The sequence below is a fragment of the Ovis canadensis genome, chromosome 3, assembly GCF_042477335.2.
Source record: "Ovis canadensis isolate MfBH-ARS-UI-01 breed Bighorn chromosome 3, ARS-UI_OviCan_v2, whole genome shotgun sequence".
Lineage (NCBI taxonomy): Eukaryota > Metazoa > Chordata > Mammalia > Artiodactyla > Bovidae > Ovis > Ovis canadensis.
In genome coordinates, this window is record NC_091247.1 from 155,611 (window position 1) to 180,836 (window position 25,226).

The 25,226-nt window shown below is 50.3% G+C and overlaps 1 protein-coding gene across 1 annotated transcript in view; it reads right to left on the reverse strand.

The window, feature by feature from the left end:
* CACNA1B (calcium voltage-gated channel subunit alpha1 B) overlaps positions 1-25,226 on the reverse strand; it is a 213,547-nt gene that overhangs the window by 126,764 nt on the left and 61,557 nt on the right. The window contains exons 7-10 of the mRNA XM_069579582.1: positions 10,912-11,015; positions 8,257-8,372; positions 7,860-7,916; positions 6,726-6,815 (exon numbers count right to left, since the gene is read on the reverse strand). Coding sequence (XP_069435683.1) covers positions 6,726-6,815; positions 7,860-7,916; positions 8,257-8,372; positions 10,912-11,015 — 367 coding nt within the window. The remainder of the gene's footprint in view (positions 1-6,725; positions 6,816-7,859; positions 7,917-8,256; positions 8,373-10,911; positions 11,016-25,226) is intronic.

Here is a 25,226-nt window from a genome sequence, read left to right on the forward strand (position 1 = left end):
CGGAGCCCGCGGGCCCAGCGGCCGCAGAGGAGACAGCACCCGCGCGGCCGCCCGGTGGGGAGGCCGAGGCAGGCCCACGCCCGCCCGGGGCGACCAAGGGCCTGGCGACAGCGGGAACTAAGTCCCCAGGACATCTCCCAGCAGGAACGGGGAACAAGGAGGGGAGCACTGCAGATGCTCGCGGGGCTGAGGGTGGGGCAGAGAAGCGCGAAACCCAGCGATTCAGGTATGCAAGCACTACACCTCGGCGGTAAAGAGGGTAGGAACCAGGAGGGCAGTCCAGACGATGCTGCTAATTCTGGGAGCAGGGGTGGAAGGCCATCATTTGCGGAACAGAAGCAGGAAGAATCGGAAATTAGCAGAGGGGAGAGCCTGATGAACAGCAACCTGGTCTAAGGGCAAAGCAGGAAAGATAGAGACCACAGTGCCAAACACCGACACCAAACGCCGAGGAGGAGGGGAAGAAGTCACGGATGCCGACCCTTGCGCTGAGCAGAGGCAGGCTGGACTCCCCCGTTAGGAACAAAGACCACAAGGCTGGGTTAAAAAAAAAAGCAAAACCCAGTTACATGTTGTTTGTAAGAAGAACACTGAAAATACTTAATACCATAAAGAGTTGAAAATGAAAGGGAAAGCAAAGATACCAAGAATGCGAACTAAAACCCAAAAATAATGGCAGCAATGAAAAGTAAGACGTTTGCTGTCAGACAAGGGACTGTCCAGTGGAGGCAGTGAATGGACAAAGAAGGTTCTGTGCGATGATGGAACACACGATTCACACAGAAGAGGAAACAGCCATAAAAATATACCGCGGCCAAACGTGTAAACAGAAGCCAGGGAGCGTCAAGAAAACGCAGCTCAAGGCCACGAGAGACACACAAGGGAGCGTCAAGAAAATGCAAATCAAAACCACAAGAGATACACAAGGGAGCGTCATGAAAACGCAGCTCAAGGCCACAAGACTTATCACCTCACATTTGTCAGGATGGCTACTTCCAAAAAGACAAAAGACAATGTTGGTGAGAACATGGGAAAACTAGACCTTCGTGCTCTGTTGATGGGAACGCAAATGGAGAGCCGCACTGTGGCTCCTCAAAAGTGGAACTGAAACCACCTGATGGCCCAGCAAGCCGGCTGCTGGGGAGACCGCCTCTATCTCTGTCTCTCTATCTTGGGCTGCCCGGGTGGCAGCAGTGGTGAAGAATCCGCCTGTCAGCGCAGGGGACATACGAGGTGCGGATTCAATCCCTAGGTTGGGAAGATCCCCTGGAGGAGGGCAGACAACCCACTCCAGGGCTCTCGCCTGGAAAATCCCACGGACAGAGGAGCCTTGCAGGCTACAGTCCACAGGGTCACAAAGAGTCGGACATGACTGAGCGAGCACAGCATGTATCTGTATCTGCATCTATAGAAAGAAAGGTCTCCAAAGCAACTGAAGTCAGAATCTTGAAGAGATCTGAGCTCTCCCATGTTAACTGCAGCACAATCCACAACAGATAAGACATGGAAACAACCCACTGCCCACCGACAGCTGAGTGGACAGAGAAAATGTAGTCTGTATGCACCACAGAACACTCTTCAGCCTAATAGAGAAGGGAACTCGGCAATATGTACCACACGGAGGGGCCTTGAGGATGACATGCCAAGGGAGGTGAGCTACCTTCAGAAAGACAGATGCTTCGTGAGTGACCGCACGCAGATGAGGGATCTGAACCAGTGAAATTCATTAAACCAGAGACAGGACAGTGGTGACCAGTGGGGCTGGAGGGCTGTGAACAGGACCAGGGTGCTGGTGAAGCGGGATGGACAGGCCCTGCAGACCTGCTGCCCAGCACAGCACCCGTGGCCAACAGCCATCCACCACACACCTGAAACGTAAGAGGATGGGTCTCACGATGTGCTCCGATCACACACACACACACACACACACACACACACACACAATTTTAAGAAAAAAATACAAAAGAAACTCATTAATAAAAAATGAAGTGGGAATGTTCTAAACACCTCTTTCAGAACTGAACAGATTTAGGAGATAAAACATAAAGACCTAAAGAACTGGAAAACACAATCAACAAAGCTGACTTTGAGACACACACCCTGATAACTCTCAAAAGCGGAGTGTACACAGAGCATGCTTCTGTCAATGAAACTTTCTAAAGTCAGTCATGAAGTTAGAATCTGAAAACTTCTAAATATAGAGATTTACTGGCCACATTTCCCAATCATTATCTGATAAAATTAGACATAATAAAAAGATGGTCAAAATATTGCTGCTTATAACTCAGAAGCACATTCCCAGATAAATTTTGCCTCAAGAGGAAAGCAAAAAAATTGTTATCTGGAAACCAGTACAGAGGGGAATTCATAACAAAGCTCTGTGCAGAGGGAAACACGCAGCCTTAACTGCTTTCACTGTTAAAGAAGAAAGAAAAAAGAACAAGTTATACATTTTAAGAAATCAGAAAAATAATAATAGAATAAATCAAAATAAAGTAGAAAGATAAACCTAATAATGACTAAAAATAACAATAATAAAAATGAAAACAAAAAAATAAGGAAATCTACAATCTGTTTATTTTAAATCATCATTAACACATACTAGGCTTACATGATCCTAACTAAGAAATTAGAAATCGAAGATAAATATACTGTCAACCAGGAGAAAGCAAAACCAAACTCGACACAGTCTAGTCAGCCTCAGAGCTTTAAGCGCCTTCTGCAGCCGGAATGCCAGCCCCTAACACACAGAGTGCCCAGCTGACGCCCCACTGCATCTCCAACGTGCATCTCAAACTCAGCACAAACTCGGAACCAAATTCTAGTCATTGTCCCCCCAAACGCATGGGTTTCCAGTCCCACCCTCCTGGGCAGGGCTCCTCTGTGGACACTCCCTGCAGAGCTGTCCTTGATGTCTCTCTCTGCCTCATCTCCACGTCCGACTCGTCAGAAATCCTGTGGGCTTGTCCTCAAGATAGATCTAGAATCCAACTGCTTAGTACCCCCGCCCCCAGCACTGGGGTCCTCACAGCAGCCCTTGACCTGGTCCTGCCCTGCCCTCTCTGCATGGCGGGCAGTCTTCAGCACCCCCCTGCAGCCAGAGGCCACCCTCCTCTGCAAACCACCATGGCAGCAGAGTCCACACTGGGCTCCAGACCCCCCGGCGCGCTCGTTTCCCCCCCCCCCCCCGCTGCCCCAGCCCTCCACTCTGCTCCAACCACACCGGCCTCCTGGACTCTCCTGCCTCCGGGTCCTCTCACCTGTCTAGGGATGTTCTGTGTCCTGGTAAGTTCACCTGCTCATTGCTTCAGCTTTTTACTCAAAGGTGACCTTCTCAGGGCCTGTTGTAGCCACTCTATTTAAAACCCCTACATCCTCAGACCCTTTGAGCCCCTCTTTCTCTACTTTTTTCCTTTTCACACCTAGCACTGGAATGGGAGCTCCAAAGATGAAGGCTTCTGAATCTTGTTCAATGCTATAGCCCAATGCCTCAGGCACCTCCCAACACATCTGGGCACCTAGTATCTGTTGAGTGAATGGACCAGCAAAGAACCGAATGAAGGAGAGACGAGAAGAACACAAGAGAGCTCTGCATGCAGTTCTATAGAAACAAGCCTGAAAGGCAACAAAATGGAATATTTCCGGACAAAACGCAACACTGGCCCATACTCTTTTCCCTGGTGGCCCAGACGGTAAAGAACCTGCCTGCAACGTGTAAGGCCGAGGCCCAGTCCCCGGGTTGGGAGGGTCCCCTTGAGAAAGGAGTGGTTACCCACTCCAGCATTCTTGCCTGGAGAATGTCATGGGCAGAGGAGCCTGGCAGGCTACAGTCCATGGGGTCACAAAGAGTCAGACACGACTGAGCGACTAACACATTCTTTTCATTCCTTAGCTAGATGGGTTCACATTTTTATTTCACCTTTAAAGAAAATATAATTTAGGTGTTATTTAAACTATTCCAAGCTACAGGAAAAGATTTTTTACCTCTCTAATTCATTTTACAAAATCATAATAAAAACTTTTTTAAAAAACTTTAGGTAAAATAAGAATACAGGGACCATTTAAATATTAACACTCACTATAAATTTGAAAAAAATTAAAACTCAGACCCACAATATATATTGGTCTATTAACAAACACAAACAACCCAACAGAAAAGCGTACAGTACATGAAAAGTCACCAACACCCAAATTCAAATGGGAAAGAAACACTTAAAAAGAGGGTCAAAATCACTAGTAGTGAGTGAAATGAGAATCAAAATTGCCAGAAAATACCACCTTATAATCATCAAATTCCCCTCAAACTGGGAAAAGTCGAGAGTAGCTGCAACCTCCAGGCAGGACGAGAACAGAGGTGTTCCTGCCCTGGGGTGAACGTGTGATCCCAGACCCTCTGCACAGCGGGCAGCGGCCGCCCTGGGAGGCGCCAGCACAGCCTCCCTGCAGCAGCCCTGCTCCTGGGACCCAGCCCACGGGGGCGAAAGCTCTGCTGAGCAAGGACAGATGTTTAAGCAGCTGATTGCAGGGTAGTGGACAGCACACCAGGGACGCTGTGAGCACCATACAGGAGCAGATCCTAATTAGACCAGCTGGTCAGGGCGGGGGCGTTCCAAAAGGCACTGACGGGGAAATTTTGTATAAAACTGTTCGGCCAAAAAAGGTCCGTCTAGTCAAGGCTATGGTTTTTCCAGTGGTCATGTATGGATGTGAGAGTTGGACTGTGGAGAAAGCTGAGTGCCGAAGAATTGATGCTTTTCAACTGTGGTGTTGGAGAAGACTCTTGAGAGTCCCTTGGACTGCAAGGAGATCCAACCAGTCCATTCTGAAGGAGATCAGTCCTGGGTGTTCACTGGAAGGACTGATGCTAAAGCTGAAACTCCAGTACTTTGGCCACCTCATTCGAAGAGCTGATTTATTGGAAAAGACTCTGATGCTGGGAGGGATTGGGGAGAGGAGGAGAAGGGGACGACAGAGGATGAGATGGCTGGATGGCATTGCCGACTCAATGGACATGGGTTTGAGTAGGCTCTGGGAGTTGGTGATGGACAGGGAGGCCTGGTGTGCTGCAGTTCATGGGGTCACAAAGAGTTGGACACGACTGAGCGACTGCACTGGACTGAACAGGAACTGGATGTCTGTAAAGTGAAAAGACTCCAGAAGTCCACAGCATGTGTGTGCGTGTGTATGTGTGTGTGTGTGGGAAGGGGGGCTTCAGTTCAGTTCAGTTGAGTTCAGTCGCTCAATCGTGTTCGACTCTTTGTGACCCCATGAACCGCAGCACGCCAGGCCTCACTGTCCATCACCAACTCCCGGAGTCCACCCAAACCCATGTCCAGCAAGTCAGTGATGCCATCCAACCATCTCATCCTCTGTCGTCCCCTTCTCCTCCTGCCTTCAGTCTTTTCCAGCATCAGGGCCTTTTCCAGTGAGTCAGTTCTTCACATCGGGTGGCCAAACTATTGGAGCTTCGGCTTCAGCATCAGTTCTTCCAATGAGTATTCAGTATTGATTTCCTTTAGGACGGACTGGTTGGATCTCCTTGCAGTCCAAGGGACTCTCAACAGTCTTCTCCAACACCACAGTTCAAAAGCATCAATTCTTCAGCACTCAGCTTTCTTCACAGTCTAACTCTCACATCCATACATGACCACTGGAAAAACCATAGCCTTGACTAGACGGACCTTTGTTGGCAAAGGAATGTCTCTGCTTTTTAGTATGCTGTCTAGGTTGGTCATAACTTTCCTTCCAAGGAGTAAGCGTCTTTGAGTTTCATGGCTGCAGTCACCATCTGCAGTGATTTTGGTGGTGGGGGGCGGGAGGGTGGTACGAGTGTTATCTGAGATGAGCATCTAGAAAGGGGAAGGATAAACCCCAAACTACTGACATGGGCTTACTGAGGACAGAGAATGGGGAGTGTAAATAGATAAACAAATACACAAATGACTTATTCGAGAGCTCAGTCTTCCAAATGTAACAAATAATGGGAAGCAGCTCATTCAACTCAAGTCCACTAGGGACCGCTGGAGATCAAGGAGGTGCAGTCTGGACCTGACTTGGTGCCTGTAATGCGAAGCGGTCATTGCCAAGTACACCCCCTCCCCATGCTGCCAAAGGTGGAGGCCCAGGGCCGGGTCCTCCTTTCCCACAGAATGCACAACCTCAGGGCATTCAGTGGGAAAGGCCCAGGCACTTCAAGGTGCTAGGATTCTGGCACCAGGCTAAGAGGAAGGGAACTAAAAAGATGAAAGAACCAGGCTTCCCTTTCACTCTTTGAGAAGCAGGGGATGAAGCCAAGGCCTCAGAGGCAGCAGACCCAAGGAATATGGGAGATACACAGAGCTTACAAGAGAGATAAAAGAAACTTTCAGTCCCTATAGCAGCGACGCACGCAGTCCGCAGCCTCGGGATGTGCCAGAGGTCTCCAGTCCACACAGGACAGCAAAGCCAAGAACAGCCAGCCGGGAGCCAGCAGTGTGCTGAACTGAAGGAGCAAGAGGCAAAGAAGAACTCCAGGAGCCATGCGTGCAACCCACCTCAAGGCCTGGCCCCAGGAAGACATCTCTGCACCGGGCGCCCTCCCTCCTGCCGTCTGGCAGACACACCAACCTGGGGCTGGCCGACTGACTTGGGGTGGGGAGACGTTGGGGAGGGAGGGAAGGAGGAGAGCCAGGGTGGCGAGGAGGGAGCGGGCACACACCCCGCACAGCACACCCCCACAGACTCACCCACAGCACAGAGGTCTGCAGAGCGGCCCTCTCCCTCCTCCGCATGGATCAGGTCGTTTCGGCTCCTCTTGGCGGCTGCTCTCTTCAACACTGCTTTAGGCAAAGGGTGCGCAGATGGCGTGAGTGCAGCCCGGCTGGCCGATCTGCCTCAGGGCTGGGCTGTCTCCCAGTTGCCCACTCCCTAATCTCCAGGAACCAGCAGCCTCTGCAGATCCCCCCTCCTGAAGCCAAGGCTGGTGGCGGGAAGGACGACGCCTGGCCCCCATGGCCCCTCTCGGTCCTCAGAGCAAAAGGGACAAGGGATTTTGAGGTCCTGCTTGTCCTTCTCTCCATGATGATGTCCGTGGGGAGGCCTGGCTACCATGGGGACCAGGAAACTTCCAAGCAGGGCAAGGCCAGGGCTGTAGCCGGCTGCCCTAGCAGCCCGCACTCCGAGGGCAGGTGAGACAAGAGAGATGAGCTCAAGGCCGCAGGGGAACCAGCGAGACCTGCTCAGGCCCCAGGTGTGGGCCCCGCGAGGCCATGGCACCCTGTCAGGCCCCGTCCTGAGCAGCGGGCACGAAGACGGCAGCCTTCCTGCCTGCCGCTGGGGCTGCGCTCGCCCTGTCCCCGCTCTGGGGCCCCATGTTGCACTAGGGGTCTTCCACGGCAAGCTGGGGCCAGAACCATCCGGAGCCCTGGGGTCAGACACGGCTTGGTTTAAAACCGCAGCCTTCTAGAAGCAGTGCGGTTCCCCCCGAATTTTCCAGGATGATTTGAAGCGAGCTGAGGAAGACTGAGGGACTGGATTTTCACTTCTGTTTCACTGTAACAGGGGCACCTGTGAACTCACACAGTCACGAGTCCGCCGCCGTGCTGGACCACACGGCTCTCAGGCTGTGCTGTGAGCACAGGCTCCTGAGGCCCCGGGCTGAACCCACTGCGGGCTACACCCACTCTGGTCAGGGCCCACAGCTCCCCAGGAGCATCCAGCTGACCGCCGCGTGCTGCTGACCCACACAGAGCCTGCCTCCGACACGCAGGCACCCGGCAGAGCAGAGGCATCATGCCTCACGTGCAAGCGCACGCGCGCCGCGGCCCAGTGGCCCCCAAAGCCCAGAGGCCAGGCAGAGAGCGCTGACGGCAGCCACCTACCATCCAGAGGGGACTTCTCCTCCGCGTTCTTGTCCTCCTCGGCCAGCATGACTTCCTCTGCGAGCGAGACACAGCCTCAGGCCGAGCCCTCCCGTGCCCACCCCTGACGAGGGCTCGTTCCCCAGAAACACAGCAGAATGGAGGCGAGGCCCTGCCTGCTTGGCCTTCCCACGTCCAGAAGCCACTGTGGCCACGGCTGAGCTCATCCCACTGAGTCGGAGCCCTTGGTGTGTCCCACAGACAGGGTGCCATGAAGAGGGCCTGGCTTGCTCCCCCCTCACGTGGCCCTCCTGCAAGCAGCCCCCACCCCAGCAGAGCTGGCTCCTGGAAGGCCCTGGAGTGGGGGCAGGGAGCCAACAGAGCCCAGGCCAGGAGCGCCACACAGCCCTGTCCTCACCGGCCTTGAAGATCCACTCCAGGTACCCGTTGAGCTCCCGCTCGATCTGCTGCTGCCGGCGGAGCTTCAGAAAGGCCCGGCGGTTCTCCACCCGCTCACGCTCCTTGGCAAACTCTCTGTGATGAGCAAAGCCAGGGCGGGAGGCAGATCAGATGGGTATAAGCTCACCTACAGGCCCTACCTGTCTAGCCAGAGACACCAGGGACCAGGAAGAGGCCGGGACAGGGGCAATGAGCCACGGGCCACCCCTCCAGGCGGCTCCCACCACCCTGGCCTCTGCCCACCTGAGCACTGACAAAGCCCAGGCAAACGCTCCCTGCTCCGGCCCCTGCAGCACACAGGGACAGCTCCCCAGTGCCCCAAGAGGGACTCCACCGCCCCCGGCCTAGAGCAGGTTTGGGCGCACACCCTCTGAGTGCGGGGCCCTGTCCTCTGGACAGAGACGTGCAGAGAGCTCATGGACAAGAACCCTCCAGAGGACTGCCACGTTTCTTCTTCGGCTGGTCCAGACCCTCAGCCATGCTAGAAGTGGGGCAGGGAGGAACCAGACCAGCTCAGGGCGGCCAGAGACAGGGAGACAGTCCAGCGCTGTGAGGTCCCTCTGCAGCCCGGGGCCCTCAGCACCCGCCCCACCTTAGCTGAGCTTCTAGGCTCAAAGGGCCGGAAGGAAGCCCTGCGCACACACACCACACACATACCACACGCGCGCACACCTTAGCTCAGGTGCCCAAGTGCAGGCAGGCGTGCTCCAAGGGCAGAAGAGCGTGCTGCTCTCCCTCAGGAGCAGCAGCTTCTGGGCTCGACAGAGGGACCCCTCTCACAGCCCCGGCAGGAGAGAGCTCGGCTCCGACCAGCATGGACCCCGAGCCTGAGACCACCGTCTAGCAGGGCCCGAGCCGCCTCAGCCCTGGCCGTGAGAGGGGTGGCTCCCTCCTGGACATCTCACCCCGCCCAAGTCCGGACTGAAGAGCTGCATGGCCCCTCACGGTCTCCCCACCAGGCCAGCCCCCCGGCCACACCCGAGTGCAGAGGCCTGAGGGCAGGACGGGGTGAGACCACACTGCCCGGGTGGCCTGAGAGTCATCAGCAGCGGCTGACCCAGCCGCCGGGCACCCAGTGCTTGGGGGCAGCTGTGAGCCTCCCCTCCCCAGGCTTCTGCCCCTCCAGGAGGAAGGGCTGTGAGCGGAGCGACCCATTCTGCTTCTCCGGGTGCTGGGAAGGTGAGAGCCCAAGGCATGGACAGGAGTGAGGCTGAACCACCTCCAAGCTGGCCTCCAGCAGCCCTCGTCCAGCCGAGGCAGAGTCACACGTGTGGTGATCACCAGCCTAGGCGGCCGTGCAGTCTCCTGCCTTTCTGGGGCTGGAGGAGAACCCTGGGGCCAGCTGAGGCCGGTCAGGAAACCAGCACCCACAGGTGGGGGAAGGGCTGAGAGACACCAAGTCCGCGGGCCTCCCCCAGGCTCCACGGGCTACCCCCATCCTCCTCCCGTGCTCCAGAGCATCCCTGAGCAGGGCCCACGCGTGCCCTGCCAGCCTCCCCACCTCCTCACAAGCCTGGCGGCTCCAGCCCTGAGCTCCCTGCATCGCAGACCCCACACTCTCCGCACCTCCACTCCAGCAGTTCTTTGCCTGCATGACCCTCCTTGCCAAGCTGGTCCCCCTGCGTCTCAGTGGAGCTGCCCCCTCCCCAGACCCTCCTCTGGGCCCAGGCCTCCCGTGGCTTCCCCATCCCAGCTCAGACTGCAGCCTCCACCTGACAGGGAGCTCCAAGCATCCCTGGGGCTGCCCCGGGCAGAGAGGCTCGGAAAGGCACGTAGTGACAATGAGAGCCTCACAGGAGGGAGCGAGGCAGGGGCACACGTCAGAGCCGAGCAGAGCACTGGCCCAGACACTGCCCTTTCGGTGGCGGCACCTTCTCAGACAAGAGGACAGCTGCCCGTTGGGTCCCCCAGGCTCTCCCCAGCCTACCTCATGCCAGAGGAATGGCAACACTCCCCCCCAGCTTTACAGGGATCTGATGCCCAGGTGGGGCAGGGTGGCACGGCCAAGCCAGACGCCCTCTAGCTCTGTCCACACAGCCTCCTCAGCCCCGGAGGACAGTGGGAACCCCAGACACCAGCCCCGGTGGTTTCCTGAAGCCAGCAGCGCTTCTCCAGCCTCAGCCGCATGTAGGCCAGGAGGGCGCAGTGGGCCGCAGGTTGCTGCACCTCTTTCTCCAGGAGGGAACCTTGCCCTGCGCCCTCACTTGTCCTCTCCGTGAGGTCAGCAGGGACAGGTGCCCAGAGAGGAGGGTAAGCCGGGGTCAGGGCTGGGGCGCAGGCCCGGGGCCGCCGCATTCCTTCTCCAGTGTTGCGGCCGAAGGCTCTCTGGCCCCCGGGGCTGCTCCTGCAGAAGCCCCCCCACAAATCCAGGTAAGAGGCAGCGGCAGCCCCTCCCGACTCAGAGGCCGGGGCGAAGGCCAAGAGCTAGAGGCGAGGAGGCCGGGGGGAGGTCCGATGGCAGCCCAAGGGCAGGCTCGCTAGAGCTCAGGGCTCTAGGAACAGCCAACCAGGGCCAGGCTGGCCCCGCCTCCCCCACACCACCCAGGCCGCGTCCAGTCCCACCACCCGGCCCTGGCCCGCAAGCACAGAGGCGCACCAGCGGCGAGGCCCTTACCCTGAGAGCACGCCCAGCACCAGGTTGAGCATGAAGAAGGAGCCGATGATAATCAGGGGCAGAAAGTAGAGCCAGTTCCAGGTGTTGCCGGCCGCGTCGTTGGTCTGGAAGCAAGAGCAGATGAGCAGGACGGTGGGCAGGACAGCGCCCCGGCTTCTCGGTACCAGCAGAGTCAGGCACGGGTGGGGCCAGACAGGAAATCCAGACTACACCTGCCTGCCCTTGCCCCCTCTAGGATGGGGGCCCCCAAAGGACCCAGGAGCTTTGTACTCCTGACCTGTCCAGCAGCACCAAGAAGCCAAGGGCTTCACCCCCCGGGGGCCCCACCTGGACACCTCCCCTCCGCCTCCCAGGCTGCTGGACACACCTGGCAGCTTCAGAGACAATCCTCCTCTGTGAAGCCCAGGGACCCCCAGGTCCAAGTCCAATCTGTCTCCTGCCACACCCACAGTATAGCGCATGGAGCCTGGGCCACAGCCCGTCAACAAGCAGGCAACTCGCTGCTGTTGCCCCCAGGGAGGAGCTGAGCCTGACAGAACCCCGCTCTCGGGCCGGGTCTAAACAACCCGACGCAGGGGGGCTCCCCCCAAGCCTTCGGGCTTTTAGAGCACGGCCCACAAAGGGATAAGGCTCTCTCCATCCAATTCTTTCCCACTGTTGTTTTGTTTTCAGGGGCCTGAGGGAGACCTCTTTCTCCACACGAATCTGCTGCTAGAAGTGAGCCAAGGGGGTGGGCAATGTGGGCAGGCAACCACCGGGCCCCCTGCCCCTCCGCTCAGAGGCAGCTCACGAGCCAAGGGCCAGGCCTGAGCAGGACAGGGGCAGTGGGCGTCCTGGCCCTGCCCTGAGGCTGGGCTGGCGTCCAGGTGCCACTGCTGGGACCACTGTCCTCCAGTGTCCCCAGCCTGGGCAGAACTGCAGACTCCACCCCTGCAAGTCCTGAGGCCCCTGCCCGCCCGCCGCCTGTGGCTTCTGATTCCTGGACGCTGACTCCAGGCTGGCTGCCAAGGACCCCGGGCCTTGACCAGAAGGGACGCTCAGATATCTGACTTTGCTCGCTACCCCTGTTCGCTGACCAACCTCTGCCAGCTCCAGACAGAGCCCAACCTAAGGGCTACAATGACCGCCAATGCCGCCAGCCTCCCTGAAGGGCACCCTCAGAACCAGCTTCCTTCTAAGGAAAGGAGAAACGTGCTGCCGCCTCAGCTCCTCCCACCCACTCGGTCAGGGCTTTGGCTCCACGATGCCCACTAATGGACCATTTCCACCGGAAGCCAAAGTACCCTGTTCTCGTCTTAGGGAGCAAACAAGGCCTTGCACTTCCGGGAAGATGGAGCAGACACTCTTCCCTGTTTCTCCCACTGAGTACGGGTAGCAACCTGAACATTATATCTAGAGCAAATATACATTTCACAGAGGACTCTAGAAAGGGGAGAAGAGAAAGCAGATCAGCCGGGACCTCTGGACACACGATGGGTTCCCTGTGTTTCTGTCTTGTTTTTCCCTCATATACCCCAGACCTGGGGCTCTTAAAACCTACAAGCTGGAAATGCCAAGAGACACAGACAATAAACACAGCAGCAAAGCCAGGGTGCGCGCCCTCCCTCTCTCCCTCTCTCCCCCGCCCCTCTCTCTCTCTCTCTCTGTCTCTCCCCCTCTCCCTCTCTCTCCCTCTCTCTCCCTCTCTCTCCCTCTCTCTCCCTCTCTCACCAAAGGGCCAGGAAGGGGGCCAGCTAGTAAGACAGACAATGACTGCACTATTCCAGCCAAACAGGGCAGGAAAAACATGATGCCACCTCCACCCTGGTCAGCAAAGACCCAGGAGGAGCTAGACAACACCCTCCCCAGACTCTAACAAGGCAGCAACCAACCTCCCAACACCCTTAAACCACCGACATTTCAGAGAAAGACAAGTAGGGAGGTGGACATCCTCCCACGGCCCCCTCCCCACCCTACCTCTGTGATATCAGTCGGGGCCGCACAAAAAGCCTGCACTTCCACCCCCAGGCGGCAGCGACAAGACATACTACCCGCTCCCTATGAGACGCTGCTGCCAGAGTGGCCCAGGGGAAAGTCAGACTTTCACCATCACCCAGTAATGAGGCCACACACGCTGCCCCGCCCCCCGACCCAGCACGTAATGTGCACGGACCATGTGGAGAGCAGAGACGAGGCACGCCTAACGCTCCCAACCAGGGAAGCACCCCAGAGGCACGCTGGGAGGCAGAATTCCCACTCCACCGGCAGAATGAAGAGCACCCACACAATGCGTCAGTGGAGGCCAGGTGGGGGAACCAGCCTTCTACGCCCACCTCGCAGTAGCAAGGCAGCAACCCCTGCTTCTCTTGGCAGAAGTCAGAGAAAGTCAGATAAAACAGAGGGTTTAAATAAGATCCAGGGTCTGAGAATATAATGCCAAAAATGCTCAGCTTTCAATTGACACTCATTTGCCAAAACAAGAACCAGGAAGAGCACAAACTGAATTTTAAAAACAACCAAAAAAACAAAAAAATAGATGCTGTGAAATAAAGAAGAAAAAGCAAACAAAAGAATTAGATGCTGTGATGGCTAATTTCATGTGTCGACTTGACTGGGCCATGGGGTGCCCAGATGTCTAGCCAAACATTCTGGATAGTTCTCCACGTGTGCTTCTGGATGAAATTAACATTTTAATTAATAAAGCAGATAGTTCTCCATAATGTGGTGGGCCTCATCCAATCAATTCAAGGACATAATACAACAAAAAACTGACCCTCTTTGAAGTAAGAGAGGATTCTCCCAAGAGAACGCAGACTTCATCTGCACCATTGGCACTACCGGGCCTCCAGCTGCTTGCAAACTGGAGCTGCACCACCGGCTCCACGGGGGCAGGAGCCTGCCAGCCCACACTTACTGCACACTTGCACCTGAGAGCCTTCATAATCACATGGGCCGGTTCCTAATAATAGAGATCTTTCTCTCTGTCACACACACACACACACACACACACACACACACACACACACGTCTTGTTTGCCTTATCTCTCTGGAGAACCCCCAGAGATCACCAACACTAAGATGACAGAGATGATAGACGTATCTGACAAAGATTTTAAAGCAGCCATTGTAAAAATATTTCAAAGGGTGATTGTATGCACATTTGAAACACATATAAAAAGTAGAAAGTCTCAACAAAGAAATAGTATCATCAAACAAATAAAAGGTACAATGAAGAATCAAATGGAGAATTTAGAACTGAAAAATACAAAAATCAAAATTAAAGTCTCAATGGAAAGGCACAACAATACAGACACCAAAGGAAAGACTCGATAGACGGTGAAAGAGAAGAAGAGCAACTACTCAGTATAGAGGCAGACTTTAAAGATCAAATAAGAAGGAGCAGAGCAGAGCCCCAAGAACATGGGGGTCAACGAGAAAACATCTGACAGTCACAGGTCACAGCAGCTCACAGGTCACAGGTCACAGCAGCTCACAGGTCACAGCAGCCGAGCTCAGGAGAGAGGGGAGAAAGCCAAACAGTACTCAAAGAAACAATGGCTGACAAACCCCCACATTCGGCAAGGGACATCAACCTATAGAGTCAAGAAGCTGAGTGAATACCAAACAGAATAAACTGAAAGAAATCCACACGATATTTCATTGTCAAATCAAGAAAAACTAAGCACAGATTAAACATCTTCAAGGTGGCGAGAGAAAAACGGCCCCTTGCTTATGGAGGGACACAATTCAAAAGATTTCTCCTCACTAACCACTGAGGCCAGAATGACGTGGCACACTCCCTTCCAGGTGCTCAGAGAAAGAAACCGTCAGCCAACACCTGCACCCAGCAAATGTGCCTTCAGGAATGAAAGGAACATCAGACATTCTCTTAACAAAAGCAGGGTGACTGGGAGAAATGTCGCCAGCATATCCACCCTAAGAGAATGACAATGACAATCTCTAAGCAGAAAGTAATGATTTAAAAAGGAATCCCTGACCACTGAGAAGGAAGGAAAACAATGAAAAGAGTGAAAATAAGGGTGGAGGTGGTGGCGGTTTAGTCGCTAAGTCAGGTCCGACTCTTGCAATTCCATGGACAAATGAGCCTGGCAGGCAGGCTACATTCCATGAGAGTCTCCAAGCAAGAACACTGGAATGGACTGCCATTTGCTTCTCCAGGGGATCCTCCCAACCCAGGAATGGAACCTGGGTCTCCTGCACTGTAGGCGGATTCTTTACCAACTGAGCTACAAGGGAAGCCCAAAAATAAAGTTAGATGGATTTTATTCATCCTTCTGAGTTTCCTAAATTATGTTTTCACAGTGGAAACAAAAATTGTAACACACTGTGGTATGGTTATAAATATATGCAGAGGAAACGTTTAAGATGATTGTATTATAAATAGGGGAGGATAAAGAAATTTAAAGAAGGGGTATCTATGTCACTTGAACTGACACTATTGTGACACCAGTAGATTAGAATAAGATATCAGTTGAATTCAGTTCAGTTCAGTCACTCAGTCGTGTCCGACTCTTTGCAACCCCATGAATCGCAGCACGCCAGGCCTCCCTGTCCATCACCAACTCCCGGAGTTCACCCAAACTCATGTCCATCAAGTCGGTGATGCCATCCCGCCATCTCATCCTCTGTTGTCCCCTTCTCCTCCTGCCCCCAATCCCTCCCAGCATCAAAGTCTTTTCCAATGAGTCAATTCTTCACATGAGGTGGCCAAAGTATTGGAGTTTCAGCTTTAGCATCAGTCCTTCCAGTGAACACCCAGGACTGATCTCCTTTAGAATGGACTGGTTGGATCTCCTTGCAGTCCAAGGGACTCTCAAGACTCTTCTCCAATACCACAGTTCAAAAGCATCAATTCTTCAGCACTCAGCTTTCTTCACAGTCCAATTCTCACATCTATACATGACCATTGGAAAAACCATAGCCTTGACTAGACTGACCTTTGTTGGCAAAGGAATGTCTCTGCTTTTTAATATGCTATCTAGGTTGGTCATAACTTTTCTTCCAAGAAGCAAGCGTCTTTTAATTTCATGGCTGCAGTCACCATCTGCAGTGATTTTGGAGCCCAGAAAAATAAAGTCTGACACTGTTTCCACTGTTTCCCCATCTATTTCCCATGAAGTGATGGGACAGATGCCATGATCTTCATTTTCTGAATGTTGAGCTTTAAGCCAACTTTTTCACTCTCCTCTTTCACTTTCATCAAGAGGCTCTTCAGTTCCTCTTCACTTTCTGCCATAAGGGTGGTGTCATTGGGATATCTGAGGTTATTGATATTTCTCCCAGCAATCTTGATTCCAGCTTGTGCTTCTTCCAGCCTAGTATTTCTCATGATGTACTCTGCATAGAAGTTAAATTAGCAGGGTGACAATATACAGCCTTGACGTACTCCTTTTCCTATTTGGAAACAGTCTGTTGTTCCATGTCCAGTTCTAACTGGTGCTTCCTGACCTGCATATAGGTTTCTCAAGAAGCAGGTCAGGTGGTCTGGTATTCCCATCTCTTGAAGAATTTTCCACAGTTTATTGTGATCCACACAGTCGAAGGCTTTGGCATAGTCAATAAAGCAGAAATAAATGTTTCTCTGGAACTCTCTTGCTTTTTCCATGATCCAGCAGATGTTGGCAATTTGATCTCTGGTTCCTCTGCCTTTTCTAAAACCAGCTTGAACATCTGTGAGTTCACGGTTTACGTATTGCTGAAGCCTGGCTTGGAGAATTTTAAGCATTACTTTACTAGCCTCTGAGATGAGTGCAATTGTGCGGTAGTTTGAGCATTCTTTGGCATTGCCTTTCTTTGGGATTGGAATGAAAACTGACCTTTTCCAGTCCTGTGGCCACTGCTCAGCTTTTCAAATTTGCTGGCATACTGAGTGCAGCACTTTCACAGCATCACCTTTCAGGATTTGAAATAGCTCCACTGGAATTCCATCACCTCCACTAGCTTTGTTTGTAGTGATGCTTTCTAAGGCCCACTTGACTTCACATTCCAGGATGTCTGGCTCTAGGTGAGTGACCACACCATCGTGATTATCTTGGTCGTGAAGATCTTTTTTGTACAGTTCTTCTGTGTATTCTTGCCACCCCTTCTTAATATCTTCTGCTTCTGTTAGGTCCCTACCATTTCTGTTCTTTATCGAGCCCATCTTTGCATGAAATGTTCCCTTGGTATCTCTAATTTTCTTGAAGAGATCTCTAGTCTTTCCCATTCTGTTGCTTTCCTCTATCTCTTTGCATTGATCGCTGAAGAAGGCTTTCTTATCTCTCTTGCTAGTCTCTGGAACTCTGCATTCAGATGCTTATATCTTTCCTTTTCTCCTTTGCTTTTCACTTTTCTTCTTTTCACAGCTATTTGTAGGCCTCCTCAGACAGCCATTTTGCCTTTTTGCATTTCTTTTCCATGGGGACGGTCTTGATCCCTGTCTCCTGTACAATGTCACAAACCTCTGTCCATAGTTCATCAGGCACTCTATCTATCATAGAATAAGATATACAGCAACTACTAAAAGAGCAGAGATACACTTAAAAACAGCTGTTGCTGCTGCTGCTGCTAAGTTGCTTCAGTCGTGTCTGACTCTGTGCGACCCCATAGATGGCAGCCCACCAGGCTCCCCCGTCCCTGGGATTCTCCAGGCAAGAACACTGGAGTGGGTTGCCATTTCCTTCTCCAATTCATGAAAGTGAAAAGTGAAAGTGATGTCGCTCAGTCATATCCAACTCTTAGCGACCCCATGGACTGCAGCCCACCAGGCTCCTCTGTCCATGGGATCTTCCAGGCAAGAGTAAAAACAGCTAGGTAAATGAAAATGAAATTTTTTTCCAAAAAGGCATGAAAAAGAAAACAAACAAAAAGCTAAAACAAGCAGCAAATAAAAAATAAATAAACAAAATGGCATATGTGAGCTTTAACATATCAATAATTACATTATATGTTAATGCTTTGGATAAATGAATTAAAAGACAAAGAGTAGCTACTGAATTTAAAAACATGACCCAACGTTGTTTTGTCTACAAGAAACTCATTTCAAATATAACAATTTAGGCAGGTAGCTCAGCTGGTAAAGAATCCACCTGCAAAGCAGGAGACCCCGGTTCGATTCCTGGGTCAGGAAGATCCTCTGGAGAAGAGACAGGCTATCCACTCCAGGGTTCTTGGGCTTCCCTGGTGGCTCAGATGGTAAAGAACCCGCCCACAATGCGGGAGAGCAAACCTGGGTTCGATCCCTGGGTTGGAAAGATCCCCTGGAGAAGGGAATAGCTACCCACTCCAGTATTCTGGCCTGGAGAATTCCATGGACAGAGGAGCCTGGCAGGCTACAGTCCACGGGGTTGCAAAGAGTTGGACGTGAGTGAGCGACTTTCACGTGATAGATAGGCAGGTTGAAAGTGAAATATGGAAAAAGAAACATCACATAAACATGTGTCAAATGAAAACTGTAGTAGCTATATTAAATTAGATAAAGGAGACCTTAGAACCAAACAATGTCTCCAGAGACACAGGAACATATACAGGTTTCCCCACAGTCTGAAAGCAGTGCCTTCCTATGAGTCTTTCTAAGCCACAATGGTGTAAAGCAAAGAAATAATCAGTCACCACAGGATACCATGTGCTAACAGATACAGAAAAGAAACTGAGATAAAGCACAGATGCTCCCAGACACAGCGAAGTTATGGCCTGTCTGGTGCTGAGGCGCTAGTGTAGTGCCCAGGGATGAGCTTGGCAGTGCCACTCTTGCTGCTTGGGGGGCACACTGCCACTATAATAGCTTGCTCCAAAACAAACGCTGAATACTATTTTCTCTTTTCACCTTGTTTCACAAAAGCATAAATCCTCCACGGGTTTCTTTTGGTTAGTGGGAAAAAGCACTAATGTACGTCTTTCATAAAACTGAAGTGGCATTAAGAGAACTTTCAAAAATTGGGGGATATATTATAATGATAAAACGGTCAGTTCCTCAAGAAGACATTTAGAGATTCTAAATGTGTAGATGCCTAACAAATGAACTGTAACACGCGTGAAGCAAACGCTGACAGAACGGAGAGGAGAAACGGCAAGTGCACAACCACAGCTGGAAACTCCAACACCGCTCTCAGAAACCGGCGAGGCAGCCAGACAGGGGGTCAGCAAGGGTGAGAGAGAACTCACCATCAGCCAACAGGACTTAGTTGACATTTATACACACAGCTCACAAGAACAAGTTACAAACACTCTTCTCAAGTGTACCCGACACTTATGCGGAGACAGACCATATCCTGAGCCATAAAAAAGTCTCAATAACCCTAAAAGAATTGAAAAGTTTTTCCAATTTAGTATGCTCTCTAATCCTAATAAAATCAAACAAGAGACAAGTAACAGAAAGATGATAGGAAACTCTCCAAACACATTCTAAATAATGTATGTATCAAAGAGGAATTCTCCAGGAAATTCTAAAATTCTGAACTGAATGAAAATGAAAATATAAGACATCAAATCTGAACGACATGGCTAAAGCAATTGTAGGAAGGGATTTGTGTTACTAAACACTTTACAAAAGAAGGAAAAGTCTCAAACCAACAATCTAAGCTTCTCCTGAAGCATTTAGAAAAGGAAGTGCAAAACGAACTCAGATCAAACAGAAGAAAGTGGGCAACGAAGATAAGAACAGAAACCAGCGAAGATGAAAACACAAACAATAGAGAAAACCAAGTTTTGAAAAAGTTCGCTCTTGGAAAACACAGTAAAATTGACACACCTCTGGCAATACTGAGCAAGAAAAAGAGAAGACATAAATTATCAATATCAATAATGAAACGGGGAACCACACGACTGACCCAAGAAACATTAAAAGGGTGATTGAGGAACACTGCAGACAACTCTAAATGCATCAGACGACATGGACGAAATAGATTGATTTTTCTAAAAACACAAATCACTACAGCTCACCCAGTATAAAATATAGTCCAATAACGATAAAGGAAAGTGATAGCATGATTTTAAAACTTCCCCTACGAAAGGACAGACATATTGATCGATGAAATAGAACTGATGATCTAGAAATAAACTCATATTTATGATGCAAAATTTCTTAAAATAAATATGCCAAGGCAATTCAGTGCAGAAAGTATACTCTTTCCAACAAAGGGTGCTGAGACAAGTGGCTATCCACAGACAAAAAAAATCAAATTGGACCCTACCACACATCAAAAATGAAGTCCAAATGGATCACAGACCTAAATATATGAGCCAAAACTATAAAACACAGGAGTAAATTTTCATCACTTTGGGTTAGGTAAAGGATTCTTAGATATGACACCAAAAGTGGAAAGAAAAACCAGAAAATTGGACTTCATCAAAATAAAAATCTTTTTTACTTCAAATAACACCATCAGAATAGTGACAAGATACCTCACGAAGTGTGAGAAAATATTCTCAAATCATCTGAAATATCTGGTAAGGGTCCAGTGTTCATAATGTATAAAGAAATCTTACAGGTCAATAATAAAATGACAAATAACCTAATCTTTAACTGGGCAAAGGATCTGAATACATATTCATCTAAAGAAGATAGAAAATGGTAGATAGTCATGTAAGAGACGCTCAGCATCATGAGTCACTCAGTTCAGTTCATTTCAGTTCAGTCCAGTCGCTCAGTCGTGTCCAACTCTCTGCGACCCCATGAACCCCAGCTCGCCAGGCCTCCCTGTCCATCACCAACTCCCGGAGTTCACTCAGACTCATGTCCATCAAGTCAGTGATGCCATCAAGTCATCTCATCCTCGGTCGTCCCCTTCTCCTCCTGCCCTCAATCCCTCCCAGCATCAGAGTCTTTTCCAATGAGTCAACTCTTCGCATGAAGTGGCCAAAGTACAGGAGCTTCAGCTTTAGCATCATTCCTTCCAATGAACACCCAGGACTGATCTCCTTTAGGATCGACTGGTTGGATCTCCTTGCAGTCCAAGGGACTCTCAAGACTCTTTTCCAACACCACAGTTCAAAAGCATCAATTCTTCGGCACTCAGCCTTCTTCACAGTCCAACTCTCACATCCATACATGACCACAGGAAAAACCATAGCCTTGACTAGACGGACCTTAGTCGGCAAAGTAATGTCCTTTTCTTCCAAGGAGTAAGCATCTTTTAATTTCATGGCTACAGTCACCATCTGCAGTGATTTTGGAGCCCAAAAAAATACAGTCTGACAATGTTTCCACTGTTTCCCCATCTATTTCTCATGGAAAATACAAATCAAAGCTAAAATGAAACCACTTCACTTCATGGTTGGCTGGTTAAATTTAAAAATGAATTTTACTACGATGATTAAAATTAAAAAGACAGACAAGTGTTGGTGACGTGTATGGGTATGCTCAGTCACTCTGTCACGTCTGACTCTTTGCAGCTCCGTGAACTACAGCCCACCAGGCTCCTCTGCCCCTGGGACTTTCCAGGCAAGAACACTGGAGTGGGGTGTCATTTCCTGCTCCAAGGGATCTTCCCAACCCAGGGATCGAACGCTCACCTTCTGCACTGACAGGCGGGTCCTTCACTACTAGTGCCACCTGGGAAGCCCAAGGGCTGGTGAGGATGTAGACAGTTTGGAACATTGGTACACTCCTGGTGGGGTGTAAAATGTTGCAACCACTTTGGAAACCAATGTGGCAGTTCTTCAAAAGGTTAAACACAGAGCTACCGTATGACCCAGAAATTCCACCCCTAGGTGCACATCTAAGAGAAACGAGAACAGACTCCACACAAGGTTCGTGCACAAATGTCCACAGCAGCAGCATTCCTGATGTGAACCAGTGCAGACAGCCCAAAAACGGCCACCTGACGAAGTACAGACAGAAGCGGGGCACCCACACGACGGAACCACCTTTGATAATAAAGCAATGAAATCCTGATGCTTGCATAACATGGAGGGGCCCTAAAAACACAAACTCCCACATCTTGTAGGAGTCCATTTGGATGAAATGTCTGGAATAGACTAATATAAGGAGACAGAATATATTAGTCTTTGCCAGAGGCTAGGGGAATGGAGGAATGGGAAGTGACTACTAATAGATACAGGGTTTCGTTTTTAGTTGATGAAAATCTTCAAAAAGTAGTTCAGCTGGATGCAGCTGAGCTACTTCAAATCCTAAAAGATGATGCTGTGAAAGTGCTGCACTCAATATGCCGGCAAATTTGGAAAACTCAGCAGAGGCCACAGGACTGGAAAAGGTCAGTTTTCATTCCAATCCCAGAGAAGGGCGATGCCAAAGAATGTTCAAGTTAGCATACAATTGTGCTCATTTCACATGCTAGCTCATGCTCAAAATTCTCCCAGCCAGGCTTCGGCCAACAAGGGTGCTGTGTTTGTTTTTCTTTTTTGCCAGCAAAGGTCCGTCTGGTCAAAGCTGCGGTTTTCCCAGTAGTCGTGTATGAACGTGAGAGTTGGACGATAAAGAAAGCTGAGCACCAAAGAACTGATGCTTTTGGACTGTGGTGTTGGAGAAGACTCTTGAGAGTCCCTTAGACTACAAAGAGACCCAACCAGTCCATCCTAAAGGAGATCAGTCCTGAACATTCACTGGAAGGACTGATGCTGAAGCTGAAACTCCAATACTTTGGTCACCTGATGTGAAGAACTGACTCATTTGAAAAGACCCTGATGCTGGGAAAGACTGAAGGCAGGAGGAGAAGGGGACGACAGATGATGAGATGATTGGACGGCATCACCGACTCCATGGACGTGAGTCTGAGTGAACTCCAGGAGATGGTGATGGACGGGGAGGCCTGGCATGCTGCGGTTCATGGGGTCGCAAAGAGTCGGACACGACTGAGTGACTGAACTGAACTGACTGAGGTTTCAGCAGTTCGTGAACCAAGAACTCCCAGATGTAGCAGCTGGATTATAGAAAAGGCAGAAGAACCAGAGATCAAATTGCCAACATCCGCTGGATCATAGAAAAATCATGGGAATTCCAAAAAAAAGACTCTACTTCTGCTTCAGTGACTATACTAAAGCCTTTGACTGTGTGGATCACAACAAACTGCGGAGTATTCTTAAAGAGATGGGAATACCAGACCACCTGACCTGCCTCCTAGGAAACCTGTATGCAGGACAAAAAGCAACAGCTAGAACTGGACTTGGAACAACGGACTGGTTCCAAATTGGGAAAGGAGTACGTCGAGGCTGTATATTGTCACCCTGCTTATTTAGCTTATATGCAGAGTACATCATGAGAAATGCCGGCTGGATGACTCACAAGCCCGAATTAAAATTGCCAAGAGAATTATCAACAACCTCAGACATGCAGATGGCACCAGCCTTAAGGCAGAAAGTGAAGACAAACTAAAGAACCTCTTGATGAAAGTGAAAGAGGAGAGTGAAAAAGCTGCCTTAAAATTCAACACTCAAAAAAATGAAGATTATGGCGTCCAGCTCCATCACGTCATGGCAAATGGATGGAGATAAGGTGGAAACAGCGCCAAGCCATCTTCTTAGGCTTCAGAACCACTGCGGACGGTGACTGCAGTCACGAGTTGAAAGACGCTTGCTCTTTGGAAGAAAAGTTATGACAAACCTAGACAGCGTATTAAAAAGTCAGAGGCATCACTTGCCAACAAAAGCCCACATAGTCAAGGCTGTGGTTTTTCCAGCAATCACATACGGATGTGAAAGAATCGGTGCTTCTGAATTATGGTGCTGGAGAAGACTCTTGAGAGTCCTTGGACAGCAAGGAGATCAAACCAGTCAATCCTAAAGGAAATCAACCCAGAATATTCATGAGAAGGACTGCTGCTGAAGCTCCAATACTTTGGTCATCTGATGCAAAGAACCAACTCATTAAAAAAAGAGCCTGATGCCAGGAAAGACTGAGGGCAAGAGGAGAAAGGGGTGGCAGCGGATAAGATGGTGGGATGGCATCACTGACTAGATGGACATGAGTTTGAGCAAACTCAGGGAGACAGTGAAGGAAAAGGAAGCCCGATGTGCTTCAGTTCATGGGATCGCAAAGAGACAGACACAGCTCAGCAACCAAACACAGAAGCAGGTGCGCAGACACAGAGACTTGTGGTTGTGAGCAGGAGGGGGAGGGAGAGGGGCATGCTGGGAAGTGGGGGTTGGCAGGTGAGAACGATAAGGCTTAGAATGGATAAACAACGAGGTCCTACGGGATAGTGCAGGGAACTATATTCAACATACTGTGATAACCTGTAATGGAAAAGAACATTAAAAGAATGCATATATGTATAATTGAGTCACTTTGCTGTATATCAGAGATTGGCGCAACACTGTTAAACAACTATGTGTACATATACAGTCTACCTTGAGAAAATATCAGCAAATAGAATTAAGCAGTATAGAGAATAATTGTACACTATGAGCATACGGGTTTATTCCAGGAATGCAATGTTGGTTCAATGTTCAAAAGTCAGTCAGTGTAATCCCCCATTAACAGGCGAAAGGAAAAATCACACAATCATAGCAAAGCAGAAAAAGCATTTTACAAAGCTCAACACCCATTCATGATAAAACTCTCAGAAAAATAGGAATCCAAGGACTGACTCGGCTTGATAAAGAGCATCTGCGAAAAACTGACTGAACATCACAGCTTAGCAGGGAAAACTGAGTGCCTTCCCCCTGAGCTCAGGGGCACGGAAAATATGTCTGCGCTCACTACACCAAGTTAATCACTGTGATGGTGGACGTTTCAGCCACTGAAATCAAGCAAGAGCCAGAAAATAAAAGGCATACAGGGGAACTTTCCTGGTGGTCCAGTGGTTAAGACTTCGCCTTCCAATGTAGGGGGTACAGGTTTTATCTCTGCTTAGGGAACTGGACCCCACATGTCTCATGGCCAAAAAAAAAAAAAAAAACCATGAAATGGAAGCAATATTGTAACAAATTCAATACTTTAAAAAATTAAAACATAAAAGGCATACAGGTCAGAAAAAAAGAAACTATTCCTATTTAGAAATGACACGTCTATCTATATAGGAAATCCCAAGGAATCGCCAAAAAATCTCCTAGAACTAATAAGTGAGTTCAGAAAGGTCAGGAATATAGGATCGACTCACAGAAATCAGTTGTATTTCTTTATATGCTTCTGTGCTCAGTCACTCAGGCGTGTCTGACTCTTTGCGACCCTGTGGCTCATCTGTCCATGGAGATTTCCAGGCAAGAAGACTGAGTGGGTTGCCATTTCCTCCTCGGGGGACCTTCCCGACCCAGAGATCAAACCCTCCACTCTCGTGGCTCCCGCTCTGGCAGGCGGACTCTTTACCCCTCGCCACCTGGGATACTAGCAATGAAAATACATGCGGACACCAAGATTTAAAATACAATACCATTTACAA